Below are 20,849 nucleotides of genomic sequence, written 5' to 3' on the forward strand. Positions count from 1 at the left end.
CCAGTCAGATTAGTTGGTACCGACAGGGTCACCCACATACGTCTGTGTCTCCCATATAGTTTTTTCTTTTGGAAAAGCATACAACTACAGACACTTAATCTCATGAATCAAGTACCATTAGGAGTCGGCGGTGCCGACAGAGGGATCCCCATAGCCGTTTGTGGCAGAACACCCAGACATGCCGACACACGTGTACTAAACACTGACTATACGGGGTAGATCCCAGTATCTGACAGGGAAAACACAGAAACCGTTTACCAGCTCATTTACCACACGCTCATTTATATTGCACTAAACAACTGTGCCCCCCTCGTTTTACACTGTGAACGGTTTATCAGTGTTTTGGCAGGGCCAGCGTCTCTGTGAGGAGAAAATGGCGCTGGATAGAGTTGTGAGGGGTAAACCACGCCCCCTTATCGGCGCGCTTCAGTCCCGCTACTTTTTTAAAATTTTTATACTGGCGGGGGTCTGTTGTGTACAGTGCCTATGCACTGTATACCTCTTTGCCAGGCTATATATATGAGGTATATTGCTGCCCAGGGCGCCCCCCCTGCATCCCCCAAAACCCTTGTAGTGCCGCTTGTATGTGGGAGCAATGGTGCGCAGCATGACCGCTGCGCGGTAGCTCAGAGACACTGAAGTCTTCTGCCGTCACTGAAGTCTTCTGTTCTTCTATTACTCACCCGGCTTCTTTCTTCTGGCTCTGTGAGGGGGGTGACGGCACGGCTCCGGGAACGAGCAGCTAGGCGTACCAAGTAATCAGACCCTCTGGAGCTAATGGTGTCCAGTAGCCTAAGAAGCAGAGCCTTGAAACTCACAGAAGTAGGTCTGCTTCTCTCCCCTCAGTCCCACGATGCAGGGAGCCTGTTGCCAGCAATGCGCCCTGAAAATAATAAACCTAACAAAGTCTTTTCCGAGAAACTCAGTAGAGCTCCTCGGTGTGTGACCAGTCTCTCTGGGCACAGAATCTAACTGGAGTCTGGAGGAGGGGCATAGTGGGAGGAGCCAGTTCACACCCAAAGTCTTAAAGTGCCCCTGTCTCCTGTGGATCCCGTCTATACCCCATGGTCTTTTGGAGTCCCCAGCATCCTCTAGGACGTATGAGAAAATCACTTCTCAAGCACTTATATAATACAGCTAGGGCCATTGTACCAGTACACTGGAGATCTGTGGCACCACCTACAATCTGTGAATGGTGCCAAAGAATGGATTTTTATATGTACATGGATGACATACTCTACACAGCATTAGAGAAAATTTTGGACTATGTTGCCACATGGTTTAGATCAGGGGTGGGGAACCTCCGGCCCGCGAAGCCATTTGCTCCGGCCCACCCGCTTCTCAGTGAGACACGCCGCCGCCCAGTCCGGCGGCAGCGTGTCTCAGCTGTCAGAACAGGAGGAGAGAGCGGCTGTCAGGTGGGAGCGGCGGCGTGTAGGACTTGAAACCAGCCGCCGGTTCGTGAGCCAATCAGAGCTCGCGGACCGGCAGCCAATCAGGAGCCGCGGCTGCCGGTCCGCGAGCTCTGATTGGCTCTCGAACCGGCGGCTGGTTTCAAGTCCTACACGCCGCCGCCCAACATAGCCGCGCTCTGCTCCGTGTCCCCGCCGAAAGGAGCGGTAAGCAGCACGTGTGGGGGGGGGGGGGGGGGGGGGGCATCTGAATACCTGGCACTGTGGGGGGCATCTGTATACCTGGCACTGTGGGGACATCTGTATACCTGGCACTGTGGGGACATCGGTATACCTGGCACTGTGAGGGGCATCTGTATACCTGGCACTGTGGGGGCATCTGTATACCTGGAACTGTGGGGACATCTGTATACCTGGCACTGTGAGGGGCATCTGTATACCTGGCACTGTGGGGACATCTGTATACCTGGCACTGTGGGGGGCATCTGTATACCTGGCACTGTGGGGGGCATCTGTATACCTGGCACTGTGAGGGGCATCTGTATACCTGGCACTGTGATGGGCATTTGTATACTTGGCACTGTGAGGGGCATCTGTATACCTGGCACTGTGGGGACATCTGTATACCTGGCACTGTGGGGGGCATCTGTATACCTGGCACTGTGGGGGGCATCTGTATACCTGGCACTGTGAGGGGCATCTGTATACCTGGCACTGTGAGGGGCATTTGTATACCTGGCACTGTGGGGGCATTTGTATACTTGGCACTGTGAGGGGCATCTGTATACCTGGCACTGTGAGGGGCATCTGTATACCTGGCACTGCGAGGGGCATTTGTATACCTGGCACTGTGGGGGCATCTGTATACCTGGCACTGTGGGGGCATCTGTATACCTGGCACTGTGAGGGGCATTTGTATACCTGGCACTGTGGGGACATCTGTATACCTGGTACTGTGAGGGGCATTTGTATACCTGGCACTATGGGGGCATTTGTATACCTGGCACTGTGGGGGCAACTGTATACCTGGCACTGTGGGGGCATCTGTATACCTGGTACTGTGAGGGGCATTTGTATACCTGGTACTGTGGGGACATCTGTATACCTGGCACTGTGAGGGGCATTTGTATGCCTGGCACTGTGGGTGCATCTGTATACCTGGCACTGTGGGGGCATTTGTATACCTGGTACTGTGGGGGCAATTGTGGATCTGGCACTGCACTATTGGGGGCATATGTGTATCACGTCCCATTTTAACTGGCCACACCCATTTTTTTTGGCGCGCGCGCCTCTGGCGCGCACACACAGTACCTCTAAGGGGCAGACCTACTGGGGGGCAGAGTAATTTTTTTAAATTGAGAAATTTTGTATGGGCCCACGAAGGATTTTATAAATATCCAAATGGCCCTCGGTAGAAAAAAGGTTCCCCACCCCTGGTTTAGATGGATGGAATTTAAATCCTCTCTAACATATCTTGCACTTGTCCCCCCAGACCAAAGGTAGGGTAGTATACACCTTAGACTTGTTCTGTAGTCCGTTTCTCTTGTCAACCACATAGACCTCTATTCATTTTGCTACTTGATGGTTAATTCTTGCTTTCTCCCCCTACACACTGACCTTCTCCCCTTTGTGTATTCCCTTGTCTTGCCTTTTACTCCTCCTGTTACGACTGGACAATATTATCTTACCGTTTCCTAGCCACATTTTTTCTGATGTTTCTTTGTTCCTATTTAATATAAGACTGTGCTTAATTGAACTGAAAGGAAGCATGACAGGCTACATGATTCAATTGATGTCTTTTATTTTTTATTTTCTGTCACTTGATGTGAACGTAACATCTTGTTTATTTCATTGTAACAGTGTTTATTCCTGTAACGTAATTGTTCCTTTCAAAATAAAATAAAAAATGTATAAAAAAAATACAAATCTTGTGGGACAAATGCCAGAGGGATGGTTGTTGTGTAAGATACCAGTATGTGCTAATAAAGCAGCTAATAGTAATTGTTACTATATTGTTCTAATTTGTTCCCCTTCTACCAAAAAAAAGGTAATTTAGTATATGGCTGTTGCTCTTGGCTTCTGACTCCATTGTCAAATCCACAAACTCCTGCTGAGCATAAGTATAACATTTAGTAAATATACCCCCTAGAGTCCTTCTAAGGAGGGCAGAAGGGACTAATATTGATTGGTAAGCTGCGGCTGTGGTTCTTGTTGTCTAGGGAAGACATTAATCGCTAGAGTCCACAGATTGGTTCCTATTCAGAGATGCATTCTTCAAAAATCACTGCTGATGCTCCGCACACAGTCTAGTAACGAGATATGTATCAAGCAGTGTACAGAGCGGAGACGTTGAGAAGTTGGCCATAGCAACCAATCAGCTTTGAGTTAGAATTTATCAAATACATTCTATAATCTGATAGGTGGAAGCTCATTGGTTGCTGTGGGCTACTTCTCCACTAGTCCACTCTTTACACTGCTTGATCGATATCACCCTATTTTCATAATACAGTAATAAAGCCAATTGATAACATTTCTGAGTGCATGACATTTAGCTGTATGATGCTGCAGTAAATGAATACACAGAAATATACAGAAAAATAGCAAAACATAATATATTACTGTACTTTTCTCCAGCTTGTCCTTGCCCTGCACAAGGTCCATATTTATAGGCATAAACTAGTCGAGGAATGAAGTCCGAGGTAATGGCTATGACAAACGCATTGGTGATAACTGACAGAATCCCAATGCCTTCTAGAATCCCGTACCAAATACCTGTTAAAGTAATAATCTGTTAGTCCAGGTGGTATTTAATAGTTCATTAAACAGAAACATTAGTCATTTTACAATCTATTAACTAACATTTTGTTGTTTTTTTCTGTTGACTCATATTGCCATTTCGTTTCTGTATCTTAATGCATTCTTGTTTTCATGTAACATTTTATTGTCAAATAACATTTTACTCTCCTGCACCCTTTGTCCAACACAGAACATGCAGCAATTCTAGTACTGCTATTGTAACATAGTAACATAATTTCTGAGGTTGAAAAAATCCATCGAGTTCAACCTGTTAGTGATCTCCTACACTGTAATATTTTTAATAAAATTTTTAAGACTAAGGGGGTTATTCCAAGTTGATCGCAGCAGGAATTTTGTTAGCAGTTGGGCAAAACCATGTGCACTGCAGGGGAGGCAGATTTAACATGTGCAGAGAGAGTTAGATTTAGGTGGGGTGTGTTCAATCTGCAATCTAAATTGCAGTGTAAAACTAAAGCAGCCAGTATTTACCCTGCACAGAAACAAAATAACCCACCCACATCTAATTCTTTCTGCACATGTTATATCTGCCTCCCCTGCAGTGCACATGGTTTTACCCAACTGCTAAAAAGGTTCCTGCTGCGATCAACTCAGAATTACCCACTAACTTTTAACTGTGGTGAATGTTTAGCCATTATGGGGTATATGCAATAGCGGGCGAATTCGCGGCAATTATCGCCGTTTTTTCAATTCGACCAAATTCGCCAGGTGAATTCCGGAAGGTGGCTTCCGGAATTCACCATATGCAATGAAAAACGGATTCGCCAGAGTCGCGGGCGAAAATCGGCCGATTTGGCGGATTTTGCCGCGATTTTAAAAAACGGGAAAAAACCCGAAAAAAAAATGGCGTGGGGTCCCCCCTCCAAAGCATAACCAGCCTCGGGCTCATCGAGCTGGTCCTGGTTCTAAAAATGCAGGGGAAAAATCGGCCAGGGATCCCCCGTATTTTTAAAACCAGCACCGGGCTCCACTAGCTGGACAGATAATGCCACAGCCGGGGGTCACTTTTATGCCGTGCCCTGCGGCCGTGGCATTAAATATCCAACTAGTCACCCCTTGCCGGGGTACCCTGGGGGAGTGGGGACCCCTTCAATCAAGGGGTCCCCCCCCCCCCAGCCACCCAAGGGCCAGGGGTGAAGCCCGAGGCTGTCCCCCCCCATCCAATGGGCTGCGGATGGGGGGGCTGATAGCCTTTGTGATAAAAAAAAGATATTGTTTTTTCCATTAGTACTACAAGTCCCAGCAAGCCTCCCCCGCAAGCTGGTACTTGGAGAACCACAAGTACCAGCATGCGGGAGAAGAACGGGCCCGCTGGTACCTGTAGTACTACTGGAAAAAAAATACCCAAATAAAAACAGGACACACACACCGTCGACAGTAAAACTTTATTACACACTACCGACACACACATACTTACCTATGTTCACACGCCGACATCGGTCCTCTTCTCCCTGTAGAATCCACGGATACCTGAAAAGCAAAGTTCAATATACTCACCTTAACCAGGGTCCAGAGATAAATCCACGTACTTGGCAAAAAAATAAAACGCATTTACCCGCACCAAAAACGGACTGAAAGGGGTCCCATGCTGACACATGGGACACCTTTCCACGAATAAGACCTGTCAGTGACAGCTGTCACTGACAGGTCTCCAAGCCAATCAGGAAGCGCAACTTCGTTGCGCTCACCTGATTGGCTGATCGCTGTGACAGCGCATCGCACAGCTCCCTCCATTATATTCAATGGTGGGAACTTAGCGGCTAGCGGTGAGGTCACCCGCCGGTCAGCCGCTGACCGGCGGGTGACCTCACCGCTAGCCGCTAAGTTCCCACCATTGAAAGTAATGGAGCGGCTTTGCGAGGCGCTGTCAGAGTACAGACGGCGTCCAACCAATCAGGTGAGCGCCACGGCAGTAGCGCTTCCTGATTGGCTGAAGGGACATCAGTGACAGGAGTCACGTGATGTCCCGGCATTCGGGAGAAAGGAGTGTAATGTGAAAACATTGGACCCCTTTCTAGTCCGGTATGGCTCGGTGATCGTTTTTTTTTTTTTACAAAGTACGTGGATTTACCTCTGGACCTGGACCTCTGGACGCTGGAAGGTGAGTATAATTTTTTGACAGGTACCCTCGGATCGTCGGTGATCGTTGCAGTCGGCGTGTCAACACAGGTAAGTATGTGTGTGTCGGTGTATGAAATAAAGTTTTACTGTCGACGGTGTGTGTGTCCTGTTTTTATTTGGGTATTTTTTTTCCAGTAGTACTACAGGTACCAGCGGGCCCGTTCTTCTCCCGCATGCTGGTACTTGTGGTTCTCCAAGTACCAGCTTGCGGGGGAGGCTTGCTGGGACTTGTAGTACTAATGGAAAAAACAATATCTTTTTTTTATCACAAAGGCTATCAGCCCCCCCATCCGCAGCCCATTGGATGGGGGGGGACAGCCTCGGGCTTCACCCCTGGCCCTTGGGTGGCTGGGGGGGGGGACCCCTTGATTGAAGGGGTCCCCACTCCCCCAGGGTACCCCGGCCAGGGGTGACTAGTTGGATATTTAATGCCACGGCCGCAGGGCACGGCATAAAAGTGACCCCCGGCTGTGGCATTATCTGTCCAGCTAGTGGAGCCCGATGCTGGTGTTAAAAATACGGGGGACCCCTACTCGTTTTGTCCCCCGTATTTTTGGCACCAGCATCAGGCGCAGAGCCCGGTGCTGGTTTTAAAAATACGGGGGATCCCCTGTCAATTTTCCCCCCGCATTTTTAGAACCAGGACCAGCTCAATGAGCCCGAGGCTGGTTATGCTTTGGAGGGGGGACCCCACGCCATTTTTTTTCCTGATTTTACCGTTCCAGCAATAAAAAAAAAATAAAAAAAATTATTTTAAAAAATATATAAATAATATTTGTGCCTCCCCCCCCCCAAAAAAAAGTACCTAATCCCTTCTAATATAAATAGATCTGCTATTCCAAAAAAAAAAAAACACAAAAAAAAACATGTTTAAAATTTTTTTATTTGTTTTCACCCTCCAAAGTGTGGCGGATTGAAAATCGCGAATTTGCTGTCTAAAAGCACTGCAGGCGAATTTCCAAACTTGAATTGAATATGCTGGAGGCGAATTGCAGCATCTGTACCATTGCAGAAAAGGCGAATGCGGAAAAAGGCGAATTGAGAAAAGGCGAATTTTGACGGTCCGTTTTTTTGCGAAAAAGTACTGCACTGCATAGGCGAATTGATTTTTTGAGGCGAAAACGTTCCGGAATTCGCCTTTTTTTGAAATTCGCCCGCTATTGCATATACCCCTATGTCTATTTTTTTTTTACTATTGTGCATGATTTACTCTGCATAACTGTATATCCTCATTCGAAAGGAATTTATCTAGCCCATTCTTAAAAGCAATAACCGTGTCTGCCATTACTAGTCTCTCAGGCAGTGAATTCCATATACGTATTGTCCTTACTGTGAAGAAAGCTTTCCGTCTCTGTGTGCGAAATCTCCTCTCTGCTAACCTAAGCGGGTGTCCACGTGTCCTTTGTGTTTTTTTTTTTTTTACCAAAAACAATATCCACGCTAGCTCTGTGTGTTGTCCCTTTATATATTTGTAAATGTTAATCATGTCCCCTCTTAATCTCCCTTTTTCCAGTGTAAACATGCCTAGCCTAGCAAGCCTTTCCTCATATTCGAGCGTCTCCATCACCTTAATCCAGGCATTCCCAACCACAGTCCTCAAGGCACACAAACAGTGCAGGTTTTAGTGATATCCAGGCTTCAGCACAGGTGACGTAATTAGTATCTCAGTTATTTTGATTTAACCATCTGTGCTGCAGCCTGGATACCACTAAAACCTGCACTGTTGGTGTGCCTTGAGGACCGTGTTTGGGAATGCCTGCCTTAATCAATTTGGCCACCCATCTCTGAACTTTCTAGTTCAAGGATATCTTTTTTTTTTTTGTAGTATGGTGCCCATAATTGTGCACAGTATTCAAGATGTGGCCTCACTAAAGATTTATATCGTGGGAGTATAACATTCTCATCCCTTGCACCAATTCCCCGCTTTATGCATGCTAATACCTTTCTTGCCTTATCTGCTGCATTAAAAGTTTGGGTACTACTGCTAAGTTTGCTATCTGTGTGAGCATCTAAATCTTTTTCCAATACAGAATCCCCTAGTTTTTCCCCATTTAGTATGTAGGCAGTATTATTGTTCTTGCTACCGAAGTGCATTACCTTATATATTGAACCTATATTGAACCTCATTCTCCATTTTGCTGCCCATGCTTCCAGTTTAAATAAGTCGTTCTGAAGAGACTCCGCATCCCCCTCAGGGTTTATAACCTTACACAGTTTGGTATCATCTGCAGAAATAGACACCATGCTCTCTAGACCTACTTCTAGATCATTTATGAAAATGCTAAACAATTGTGGGCCAAGTACAAACCCTTGTGGCACCCCACTTAGTACTTCAGTCCATTTCGAAAAAGTTCCATTTACCACCACTTGCTGCTCCCCATTATCCAACCAATTTCTAACCCAAGTGCAAATTGTGCTTCCTAGCCCCAGTTCTCGCAATTTATAGATGAGTCTCGTATGAGGTACCGTATCGAAAGCTATAGCAAAGTCTAAAAAGATTACATCCACCTCATTTCCCTGATCTAGGTTCGCACTAACTGTTTCATAAAAGCCTATTAAGTTAGTCTGACATGATATATCCTTCACAAATCCATGTTGGTTCCTATTAATAACCTTTTTGGCTTCAAGGAACTCCTGTATTATGGGGGTCATTCCGAGTTGTTCGCACGTAGCAACTTTTTGCTGCCCAAGCAAACAACTAGATGCCACCTATGGGGGAGTGTATTTTTGCATAGCAGGGCTGCGAACGCTTGTGCAGCCCTGCTATGTAAAAAAAGTTTCCTGTTAAAGAAGACCAGGGTAAGAGTTACTTACCCTGCGCAATCGATCCAGCGATGCAGGTCCCGGAATTGACGTCAGACATCCGCCCTCCAAATGCCTAGACACACCTGCGTTGGACTCACCACTCCCCGAAAACGGTGAGTTGCCGCCCAGATCCGCCTTCCTCCTGTCAATCTTCTTGCGGTCGCCACTGCGACCGCTTTCTTCGGTACCAGCGTCGCTGCCTGGTGACGGCCGTCGTCGGGCAACGATGCGCCTGCGCATGCGCAGTTCCAACCCGATCGCACGGCTGCGAAGAAGTGCAGCGTGCGATCGGGTCAGAATGACCCCCAATATCCCTTAAAATACCTTCCAGGACTTTACCCACTATAGATGTAAGACTTACTGGTCTATGATTACCTGGATCAGATTTATATTGGCACTACTTCCGCTATATGCCAGTCGTTGGGAACCATGCCTGATGTTAATGAGTCATTGAAAATCAAATATAGGGGTCTTGCTAGCTCGGAGTGTAGCTCCATGAGAACCCTTGGGTGAATTCCGTCGGGACCAGGTGACTTAGTAATCTTAATTTTTTTTAATCGGTCACAGACTACTTCTTCACTTAATCAAGTATTTAGTTGTGGGACATTATCATTGCTTAGGTTATACGTTAATCCCTCCATCCGGTCCTCTTTTCTGAATACAGAAGAGAAAAACTTGTTTCATTTTTGGCTATGTCATTATCGTCTTTTAAAGGGCCTATACTCTCCTTTTTTTTTCTTTTGCTATTAATGTACTGTATTTAAAAAACTCGCTCTGTTTGCTTTTTTTGCAGATTTTGTTGCAATCCTTATAGTACTGGAATGACTCCGCCTTTCCGACTGATTTATACTTTTTGAATGCTCGCCTCTTTTTGGCCATTAGTTCCTTAATCTTTTTGTTATGCCACATTGGTTTGGAATTATTACTCCTTCGTTTACTGCCCATGGGAATGAATTTACGAGTATAACTAGCAAGCAATGCTTTTCATACCTCCCATTTATTGTACCTACACTCATAGGCGTTTCTGTAATGGTGCAGTGTGTGCGGTGCACATGGGCCCCTAGGCCCAGGTCAGACCCACACTGCATACTTACCCCTCTGGAGCCCTGCGGCGGTGGCTCTGCAGTGCAGGCACAAATCACTTGGAAAATGTCCGTCACGGACATTTCTGAGTGATTTGCACATGCGCACTGAAGGTGTCCCCAGGAACAAGGCGCAAGCACCACGTTCCCAGAGACCTGCGCATGCGCAGTAAGCTCTGGCTTTAAGCCAGAGTCTACTAGCTGCCTGAGAGGAGGGGGTCCACGATGGAGGCTGCACGCGGGTCCCCTCCTCTTTTAAAACACCCCTGCCTCCACTGCTGCGTTAATTATTGCTGAGTGTTGTGTGTACACCTCTGATGCAGTGATGTGCACAGGGCCGGCGCTACCAATAGGCAGCTTTAGGCACCAGCTCCTGGGGGCACCACTGAGTTCTCCTACCCAAAAATTAATGATATTTTTGAATGAGAATCCTTCAACTGCTGTACATGATGTTGGCAGTGGCTGCAGGCATTACCAACCACAGCTGCTGCTATCCCCGCACTGTGCCTCAGTAGCTCTGCTCTCTCTGGTCCGGGGCTAGCCACACAGTACTGGCAGTCACCTGACTTACATGTCAGGTGCTGTGGTGCAGTCAGTGCTGCTCAGACCTTGCTCTCTCCTCACTTTCCTTGCTTGCTGCACAGGGTAACTGGCTGCTGCATAGGACGGCATGATGAGATGGGAGGATCAGCACTGGCTGGATTAAACTCCCTGCATCCCTGCTTAGATTTCTACTTGCCACCAACTGCCAGGTATGTTGTAATGGTGGAGTCTAGGGGGTGCCGGCAGCTTGCATGCACCACCTCCTATACATTACAGGGGTTATTAATCACTGCATTGGGCAGAGGCTCCCCAACAGCTCCTCCCCAGTGGTTCCACTTCGTCCTTAATCCTGTGTGACTGCATATGGCAACAGCACAGACAGGGCCACAGTGGTGACACCACAGTGAAGATCATCACCAGATATGTATAAGTGGAGTTGGGGAGAATGTGGGGGAAGGTGGTAGTGAATATAGTTCAGCAAAAGTTAATTAGTATAAGGGGGTAAGCTATGTGGGTTTATTATACGTTCAAAGGAAAAATGCTGTATGTTGACTTAATGGGGGAGATTCAAATGTTTGAAAAGTCAGTTGGGAGTCTGACACCCAACCGACTTTTCAAACATTTGAATTCCACCCAAAGTTTTCATTGGGGTTAAGAATTGGTTATGTAGATTAGATTGAGTGGAATGAGTGAATGAATATAAATGTAATTAATAATGTAGGGGTACGGTGGGTATGAAAGGGCTAATGATTATTAAGTAGCTAATTTTGTTGAATGTGGTTTTTGCTAAAGAAATTAATGATGTTTGAGGAAGATTATTAATGATGATATGCATGGCGGTCACAAAAGTGCTCGCTGAACTGCCTGGCGGTCACAAAAATGCTCTTAGTATTAAAATGCTGTGAATATTGTATGGCAATCACAGTAATGCTCCTAGTATTTTCTGGTGTCCACTTAAATGCTCTGTTTTCTCTGGCAGTAACTAAAATGCTCTCCGTATTGTCTGTGGGTCACTAAAATGCTCTCCGTATTGTCTGGGGGCCACTGAAATGGTCTCTGTAATGTCAGGTGGTCACTAAAATGCTCTTAGTGCTTTGTGGCAGTCACTAAAATGCTCTCATTACTGTATGGTGGTCACTTAAATGCTCTTAGTATTATATGGTAGTCTTGTGGACAGTGTTAATGTTATTGTTATTATTGTTACAGTGTTATTGTTTATATAATTTATGTTAATAAAATGAATATAATAATATTTAAATAAGTAAATTATGTATGTGAGTGGCTGCGCATTGGGGTATTGTGGGGAGCAGGGGTGGTATTGTGTAGCTTTGCCTAGGGTGTGTAGAAACCTTATGTCAGGAATCCGCATTCTCCATCGCATCACTTCCAGTGAACAGGCGTCTCCTGGCTTCAGTCCTCTGTTTTCAGAGTATTCCTGTGAATTGGACCTGTGGAACTGCTGGGACCTGTAGTTCCACTCTTCAGTCTCCTGCAGCTCACTGTGCTCCACCTAACCAGTTCTATCTTTTGGTAACCACTGGTTTCAGCCAGCAGCCTGGAGTACACAGTGATTCTAGTTAAACAGCATTAACTCCCGGTGCACTACTGATCCCAGCCAGCAACCAGCAGTGCATTGCATTAACTGTCTACAGAATTATTCTCTTGGTTAATCACCAGCTCCAGTTAACTCTCAGCTGATCTGGGCACCCAATCCTGGAGGGTGTGTTCTCACAGAGATTCATCCAATCATCACAGAGCAAGGGGTATAAACTCCAGTTCCTGGCTCATTCTCATCGCCTTGGACAATGAGTCATATATGGTATGTTTAGTTCTCCTGGTTTCCCGTGTTCCTGTCTCCAGTGGCAGACCCTCCAACATGACCCGCCCCACTAGGTACAAAATGCTCTGTTCCTGGACTTCCCTCTTAATTTATGATTTCCATCACCTGTGTTGAACTAGTTAAATGATAAGAAAGCTGTTTCTTCACAGGTGATTGCAATAATAAATTAAGAGGGAAGTCCAGAAACAGAGCATTTTGTACCTAGTGGGGCGGGTCATGTTGGAGGGTATGCAGTGGTTCCTCTCATCATTTCATTCCATACATCATTCTGCATTTCTCCTGCTTGCTCCAGACTCCAGCCACAGTTCATCAGCAGTAAGAGACTCTCCTCAGGTGTTATTCATTGCCTAATCTATGCACCTTGTTACCAGCATTCCATTCTGTGTATTGCATCCAGCACTTAACAAACATGCTGAGTTAGGACTGTCTCCTGCCTGGGCCTTGCTTGGCTAAAAGAACTTTTATGTTACAGAGACTGTGTGCTTCTTACAAATACCGAAGTTCTGTTTGCATCAATCACAGTTACCAGTGACCTTATATTTTTCAAACCCGTTTGCATTCAGTTATCAGGTTATCTTCATTCCTCATTTGTGTTATCAGAGACTTTATTTTGCTTTAAACCATTTGCATCCAGTTACCAAATTATTCTACGTTTATGTTACCAGAGACTTTGTTTTGCTTGAAACCATTTGCATTCAGTCATCAAGTTATCTTCTATATTTGTGTTGCCAGAGACTTTTGATTATTACCTTGGATTCAGTTACTGCTTATTTCATCTGTTACTGCCGGTTCTAAGTTATCATCACTGCTATATCATTTCTCTGACTTTTATGTTTAATAAACATCAGCACATGTGCGCAGGACTCTTTATGCAACCTCCACGTCTCATACGTCATTCCAACACTGACCCACTAGTGCCCCCTCCGGGGACAGACAAAATCTAAAACCGGACACCTTACACCAGCCCTGGATGTGCGGTGAGGTCAATGGCTAGGGAGGAACTGGCTAGTATCAGAGCCAGAGTTGTATACACAAACTGTACATCACATGGTGGTCAGTTTTGACTATAAAAATGATTACAATAAAACAAAGATTATATGAATAATACAAAAATAACATTTATAAGTTAAAAATATCTTTGCATTACTTTAATCATTTTCATGGTGAAAGCTCTGGCATGTACTGGAGTTTGACAGATGAGGCTCTGCTTCTCCTGCCTACCCTGACTGCACTATAGCCATTGTTTGATCTATTATGATATCCATGCATGGTTTTAGAATGGTTTTTCTCTTAACACTAAATTCCCTTTCAACTGTCCACACGGGGTCAGTATGATATCCCAGCTGTCGGGATCCCAGAGGTAAGGAGATCAACGCCAGGATCCCGACAGCCGGGATTCTGGCGGCGAGCGGTGCGCTCGCCACGGTTTGGGTCCAGTGGCGACCGTCGGAATTTCACCGGGTGTCGGGATTCAGGCGTTGGTATCCTGACCGCTGGGATCCCGACAGCCAGTAAATTGACTACCTCCCATCCACACCCTCCTCCATTCTCTCCTCTGCCTCCCTTACCATGGCACCTGGCTCATCCACTCTCCTCCATATCACTTTGTTGTCCACCCCTGCTATTCTTGGGAGTCTGTCTCCTGCTTATTCTCCACTTTCCACTGCTATACATCATTGTTTCTCTGCCTCCTTACCCTGCCCTCACTTTCATACCCTCACTACAGTCTCTCTCTCGCTCGCTCTCCATCCCCTCCCAGCTCCACCTGCTTTTTAAAAGTCGAATTGAGATGAGATTGAATAGGGGTTGTCGGATCCATTCCGACAAATGCATGTCGGAATGGATCCGACCCTAATTGAATATACCCCATAAGCTCTCTCAATGACTTCACTTCAAATGTATATTCTCTTCCTGTGGCTTTACCCTTTCTATCTCCAAATAATTTTTTTCAAGTCTATCATTACCTCCCAGTCTTTACAACTCCACCACCACTTTGTTACCTTGGACACCGTCCTTTTTTCACCTCTTCTCTTTCTGCTCCCTCAACATAGCCACTAACTGAACAACCATTATTGTTGTTATCTACAATACATCTCCTCCTTTCAGACTCGACTCCTCCTACCACACCTCCTACCCGTCTTTAACTGCCTTTCTACCCTGTCCTCCTTCGTCCTCAATATTGGGAATGACGTTCCCCTCATCCAGTACTGTCTCCTCCTCCTTTAAGATTGCCTCATTGAACCCTTCATCAAACAATCCTCTTGACCAGCACTCTGTCATCCCTATATTTCTTCTTTTGACTCCAAAAGTCTTGTCGATCACTGCAACACTGCTTTTACTCCTCCTATTCCCTCTTCAAACTGTTTTTACTCTCTTTACTCCACAAAAACTTTCCATACTAAAGTCACCTATGATCTTCTTAATGCTAAATGCAGAGGTCTTTGGTCTACACTCATCCTGCCTTTGATAACTGCACTTTTTCCTTCAAACCCTAAACTCTTTTGCTCGCCATGACTTCACACAGCTGACCTCCTATCTTACTAACTGTTCATTCTCTGTCACTTCCCCTGTCTCCAACTACACCCCTCTCCCTCTACTTGTTGGTGTTCAGCAATAGTTTGCTCTTGGCCAACTTCTCTACTGCCTTTAAACCATAATTTCCTCAGCTCCTTTGGTAACCATTAATACCTCTGTTGTGATGACACACATATTTACCTCGCTTCCCCTGAACTTTTTCTCTCCATCCTCTCTCGTAGCTATAACTGTTTTTCTGCTGTCTCCTCTAAATGTTCCAGTGCTTTCTCAAACTCAGTATCTCCAAAACCAAACTATGTGTATTCCTCACTTTCTGGTTCACCTTCCCCCTCTTGCTATGTCTATCTGTTGATAGCAACATCCTTTCCTCTGTCCCCCAAGTCTGTTGCCTGGGTGTCATCCTTGACTCCTCTCTCTCCTTTGCTCCCACATACAGATTATTTCACAATCTTGCCTCTTCCAATGTCACAGTATATCTAGAATAAGATCCTTACTCACTATGGGTGCCACAAACTCTCATCCATGCCATTATTTCCCACTTAAATTATTGCAACCCTCTCTGCTGCCTCTCCCCAGTTCATTCTATCCTTCATGCTAGTGTCTGTCTCATTTACCTCTCCTGTTGCTGTGTACCAGCCTCAACCCTCTGACAAATGCTTCACTGGCTCACTAATCTAAAACAGAACACAGTTTAAACTACTTACCAGCACATATAAAGCTCTCAATCACTCTTCTCCCTCCTACTTCTCCAAACTCCCTTCTGTTGTGTGTAATCTCAGATTCTCTACTGATCGCAGTTTCATATCCGCTTTGGTCACTTCATTCTCGCATACAAGATTTTTTCCATGGCACCCCAATGCACAATGCTTCATTCAGACTCTCTACCAGTATCCACATCTTCAAATGTTCCCTTAAGGCTCTCCTATTTATAAAAAAAAAAAAAAGTCCTCATAGCTCTCTAATCAGCCCCTCAGACCGCCCACCCTATTTTTCCCAGTTCACCCTCCTGGACACACCCCTGCCTATTAGACCATCCTAGTGGGCAGGCTCCTCTTCCCTCATTGTCTCCTTTGAGCACTATCCCTTTTACAACTGCACTTTATTTTCCTGTCTACCAAAAGAGACTTGTATGCCATCTATACGCCCACTTATTGGGTTCATTAAGTGCTACTTCAAACCCCCTCACCCCCATCCCTACATGACTTATTACTATCTTTTACTAGCTATAGTGTGTCACTCTACTCTACCCTGTACTTCCCTTCCTCTGTGCCTTTTGCCTTTGGTTCTTTGATTGTATTAATTATCATTTAATATTTGCCCATGTACTGATCAATGAATCATTGTTTTCCCAGTATGGTGCTGTGGACACAATGTACCATCATATTAGTCATTAGTAATAAATAATAATACAACTTTGGAAAATATATTCACTATTATATGTCAATAACAAATTGTCTTTCTTATACACTACACAATGGACTTTAAAACAACCTAAATTATTAATTGCAATTTTGTATAGTGTAACTATTGTGACACTTAGTTCATAAGAAAAACCTTATTAATCTGGAAATATACAAGTTACATATTATATGGCTGCACTGTAGTTAGCTCACATGCATGCTGCATGTCTATATAGTACCAACTACAAGCATACAAGTGTTCTAATTGCAGTGCATGTAATTCATATTACACAACTGATGTGGAAATCCTAGTTGGGTCATGTACACACTGATGCTTTATCTTGGTGTGCAGGGAATGCTGGATCATGAAAAGGCACCATTATAATTCTTTTCAGTCCTGCATGCCTAGAAAAAGCCTTATAATCAAATTACAGAAAATACATTTCCTGACATTTACCAAGATAATTGGTGATAGTTTCTGCTTAAAACATTAATCACGAACACATCATCTGTATCGTCTGATGATCGCCTCCTTGATGTAATGTGAATTTACCTAAGTTTCCTTCCCAGTACAGGGAATTTTAACAGTTCACTCCACCCCTGCCATTCTATATCTTCCATAGCAGTGTTTCACAACCTCAGTCCTAAAGGCATACTAACAGTCCAGGTTTTAGTGATATCCTTGCTCGAGAACACATGGTTAAATCAAAATAATTGAGGTACTAATTTAGTCACCCATGTTCAAGTACAGCTATCCCTAAAACCTGGGGGTCTATTTACTAAGCCTTGAACGCAGACAAGTGGACGGAGATACAGTACCAGCCAATCAGCTCCTAACTACCATGTCACAGGCTGAGTTTGAAAAATGACAGGAGCTGATTGGCTGTTACTTTATCTCCGTTCACTTTATCTCCATCCAAGGCTTAGTAAATAGACCCCTTGGACTGTTAGTATTCCTTGAGGACCGTGGTTGGGAACCCCTGTGGTATAGCATTGGTCAGTGTGTGTGGCTTTTGTAATAGATTACCATGAGAGGGTAGGTCAGAGAATGTGTGGTTTACTTAGTGAGCCCTGGCTTTAAATCCAGATACCTTCTCACATGGAATTTACTCTTGGGTATCTATAGATTGTAAATTTGTACATTTATAGACCATTCCGTGTACTGCACTTTCTCCAAGGAGTGTTATTTAATAGGATTTTACCGTTTAGCACATTGATACTACTTTGTGCATAGATGGTGCACTCACTCACCTATGTCCTTGGCTCGTGAAGCTAATGGTCTCCTCCACTGAGTGATGAATTTGTAAGCATCGAGACGGATTTCTATAATATTGTTGAGTAAGGCAAGGAGCGGTGCAAGTGGAAATGCAGCCACAAATATGGTAGTAAAACCGAACTGAAGAACTGTGAAGAGAGGATGCAAGTATTACTCAATGAAGCCCTATGTTATCACCCCCCTCTCTGACCTGGAGTACATGCAAGCCTTATCTTATTACAGGGGTATTTATCAAATACTTATGAATGCCTATCTCCTAACCAAGTGGTTCCCAAACTTGGTTTTAAAGATATCCATTGCTCAGCATAGATGGTGAAATTATACTGTCTGAGGTCCTGATTAAGTCACCTGTGGCCAAGCATAGATATACTTAAAACCTGGACCATTAGTGCTCCTTGAGGACCGAGTTTGGTAAGCACTGCTCTAACCTCAGCACTGTGTAAAGGAGAGGGTTAAATACGGTCAATTCACAAGAAAAGAGTATGGCTATTCAATATACCAGGTAATCCATTATTAGACCCAAAGAATTTTGATATCAGTAAAACATTAGAAAGGTATCTCCTATGTCCAGCTGCGACTCCTACCTGACTGTAGGAGGAGGGCTGCTGCTGGCGGTGCTCTGGATCTCCGCCACCGCCTACACGCCGATGCCACCCAGGTCCCGGCTAGGGATGGCCAATGACCATCGATGATTCAAAATCATCAATGGTCTATGACGAATGGTAACTACTTTTACCAGTGATGGGGGAGAACCAGATGGTTTCTTGCTATCAATGTTAAAGAGTTATAGATTTTTTTTTTTTTTTCTCTCCAGGGTGTTGGGGACATGGAGCACATAGTGACAGAGAAAGTAGTTATTGTTACGCACACCAGTGCTAACAGGAGTATACCGGTGTATGAACAGAGAGGAATGTGAGGCAAAACGAACTCACAGACAATATAACACAACATACACAGGAGGTGAAGGAATAACTAATAAACACAGGAATGGTGTCAGGAATGCTCAGATGGAATAGAGCGGACAATGAAGCGAGATGTAGTGATCTAACATGTGGAGCACCCAAAATGATGTTGCTAAGAGCAACAGGAAAAACCCCAAAGGGTTACCAACAGGTGTGGGAATAAACTCCTTGGTCAGAGATAGAAATATAGACACAAGGAGAGTATCCACAATCCTAACCCCCACTTGCAGGGTACAGGTTCAGCTTACTGCCACTAAACGGACACCTGGACGCCCTGCACAGTGAGGGAGGATTAAGCAAGCAGGTCTGAGTACAGCCGCAAACCTGCTGGGTTCACAGAATATCAAAAGAACCCCAGCAGGTTAAACAACTGACTCCAGTCTTACTGCTAGGTCCGGATTGGCAGAATGAAGTACCGAATCCCAAGGCCTATTCGCAGTAAGCAACAAGTAAATACAAAGTCACACAGTACTAGCTAACTCTCTGGAACTGACTAACAAACAAAGATTCAGCAGCATTTGCCTAGCCTGAGAGGATGGTTTATATAGCAGGTGCTGTCCACGCCCCACTCAGACCTCAGACTGTGAGCACAAAACCAGCGCCGGATTCCCTGCCATGCACAGAGCCTGTAACCACTACACAGTAAAAACCCGGACCGGAGTATCAGCTGCGCTCAGGTTACTTCGCTAACACTTGCCTCCTGGTTGCCATGGCGACGTGGCAGTACAGAACAGGAGATCCTAACAGTTATGTGATGTACAGTATAAGTAGGCATTCTGTAGGTGGGTCTGTACAGTTCCTACAGATGGTTTGTGCTCATTGTACTTTCAATTTAACATCAGCAAGAAGACTGAACCAAAGACGCTGTTCTAAAAATCACCAACTTTCCCAGCAATGACAATTCTGATAAAAATGCATTATGTATATTACTGAAATTGGTGCAGGGATTCTAAATGTAATAACTAAAAACTGAAAAAAATTATTAAGTCATTTTGCCAATTTCCGAAGACACTTTCTCAAGTGTCAGGATGAGATGCTGGAAAGCCATTAGCAGCACAGCAGCTGTACGGTGGCGTAATGCCAGATGCACCATTAGGAGCGACACTGGGGGTTCAGTAAGTGATTTCTATTATCCTTTCTGCTCTTTTATCAATGTAATGACAACATGCAAGATAATCGCTGTTTTCTAAGACGACAGTTAAGGAGAAATCTTAGTTAGTCTCATTGTTAAAGTTGAACCAAGTGGCCTATACTTCAATCAGCGATTTTCTGTAAATATTTTATAGGAACAAGAGTTCTGCGCATGCGCGGTAGAATGCACCAGTAAAGAAGCACATGGGTGTGTCAGCTAGCAATGGAACTGAAAGCCTAGATATGAACTTTTCGGTCCAGTATAGGAAAAAAAGGAAAGAAAAAAAATAATTAGAAATTATGAAAACAGTAAAAAAATTTAACTATTGAAAAAATAGGATTTTAATACCTACCGGTAAATCCTTTTCTCTTAGTCCGTAGAGGATGCCGGGGATGCTTCAAGAACCATGGGGTATAGATGGGATCCGCAGGAGACATGGGCACTTTAAGACTTTAAAAGGGGTGTTAACTGGCTCCTCCCTCTATGCCCCTCCTCCAGACTCCAGTTATAGGAACTGTGCCCAGGGAGACGGACATTTCGAGGAAAGAATTTATTGTTAAACCACGGTGAGCAGTGTACCAGCTCACACCTCCAGTATGCCGCAGAACGTGGCATTCAATAGAATACCAGCCGACTGCATGAAGAATATGCAGCAATACGCTGACATAAAACCGTAACACAACCTATGTGTGTAAACACAACCAGTAACAGCATAACGCATGCTATGGCCTGAATATCGTCAGCAACAGGCTGACTTAAACACAACACACCATGTGTGTAAACATACCCAATGACTGCAGATACAGTACGCACTGGGACGGGCGGCCAGCATCCTCTACGGACTAAGAGAAAAGGATTTACCGGTAGGTATTAAAATCCTTTTTTCTCATACATCCTAGAGGATGCTGGGGATGCTTCAAGAACCAT

General features: G+C 44.9%; 1 protein-coding gene and 1 long non-coding RNA gene across 3 annotated transcripts in view; one reads left to right on the top strand and one right to left on the bottom strand.

Annotated features, from left to right (window-relative positions):
* ANO4 (anoctamin 4) overlaps nucleotides 1–20,849 on the bottom strand; it is a 416,268-nt gene that overhangs the window by 56,847 nt on the left and 338,572 nt on the right. For both annotated transcript variants that reach the window (XM_063927829.1, XM_063927830.1), the window contains 2 exons: nucleotides 17,804–17,956; nucleotides 4,037–4,184 (listed from right to left, as the gene is read on the bottom strand). In XM_063927829.1, coding sequence (XP_063783899.1) covers nucleotides 4,037–4,184; nucleotides 17,804–17,956 — 301 coding nt within the window. The remainder of the gene's footprint in view (nucleotides 1–4,036; nucleotides 4,185–17,803; nucleotides 17,957–20,849) is intronic.
* Nucleotides 1–20,849, top strand: part of LOC134932954 (uncharacterized) — a 115,217-nt gene that overhangs the window by 22,439 nt on the left and 71,929 nt on the right. The window lies entirely within an intron of this gene.

The sequence above is a fragment of the Pseudophryne corroboree genome, chromosome 6, assembly GCF_028390025.1.
Source record: "Pseudophryne corroboree isolate aPseCor3 chromosome 6, aPseCor3.hap2, whole genome shotgun sequence".
Lineage (NCBI taxonomy): Eukaryota > Metazoa > Chordata > Amphibia > Anura > Myobatrachidae > Pseudophryne > Pseudophryne corroboree.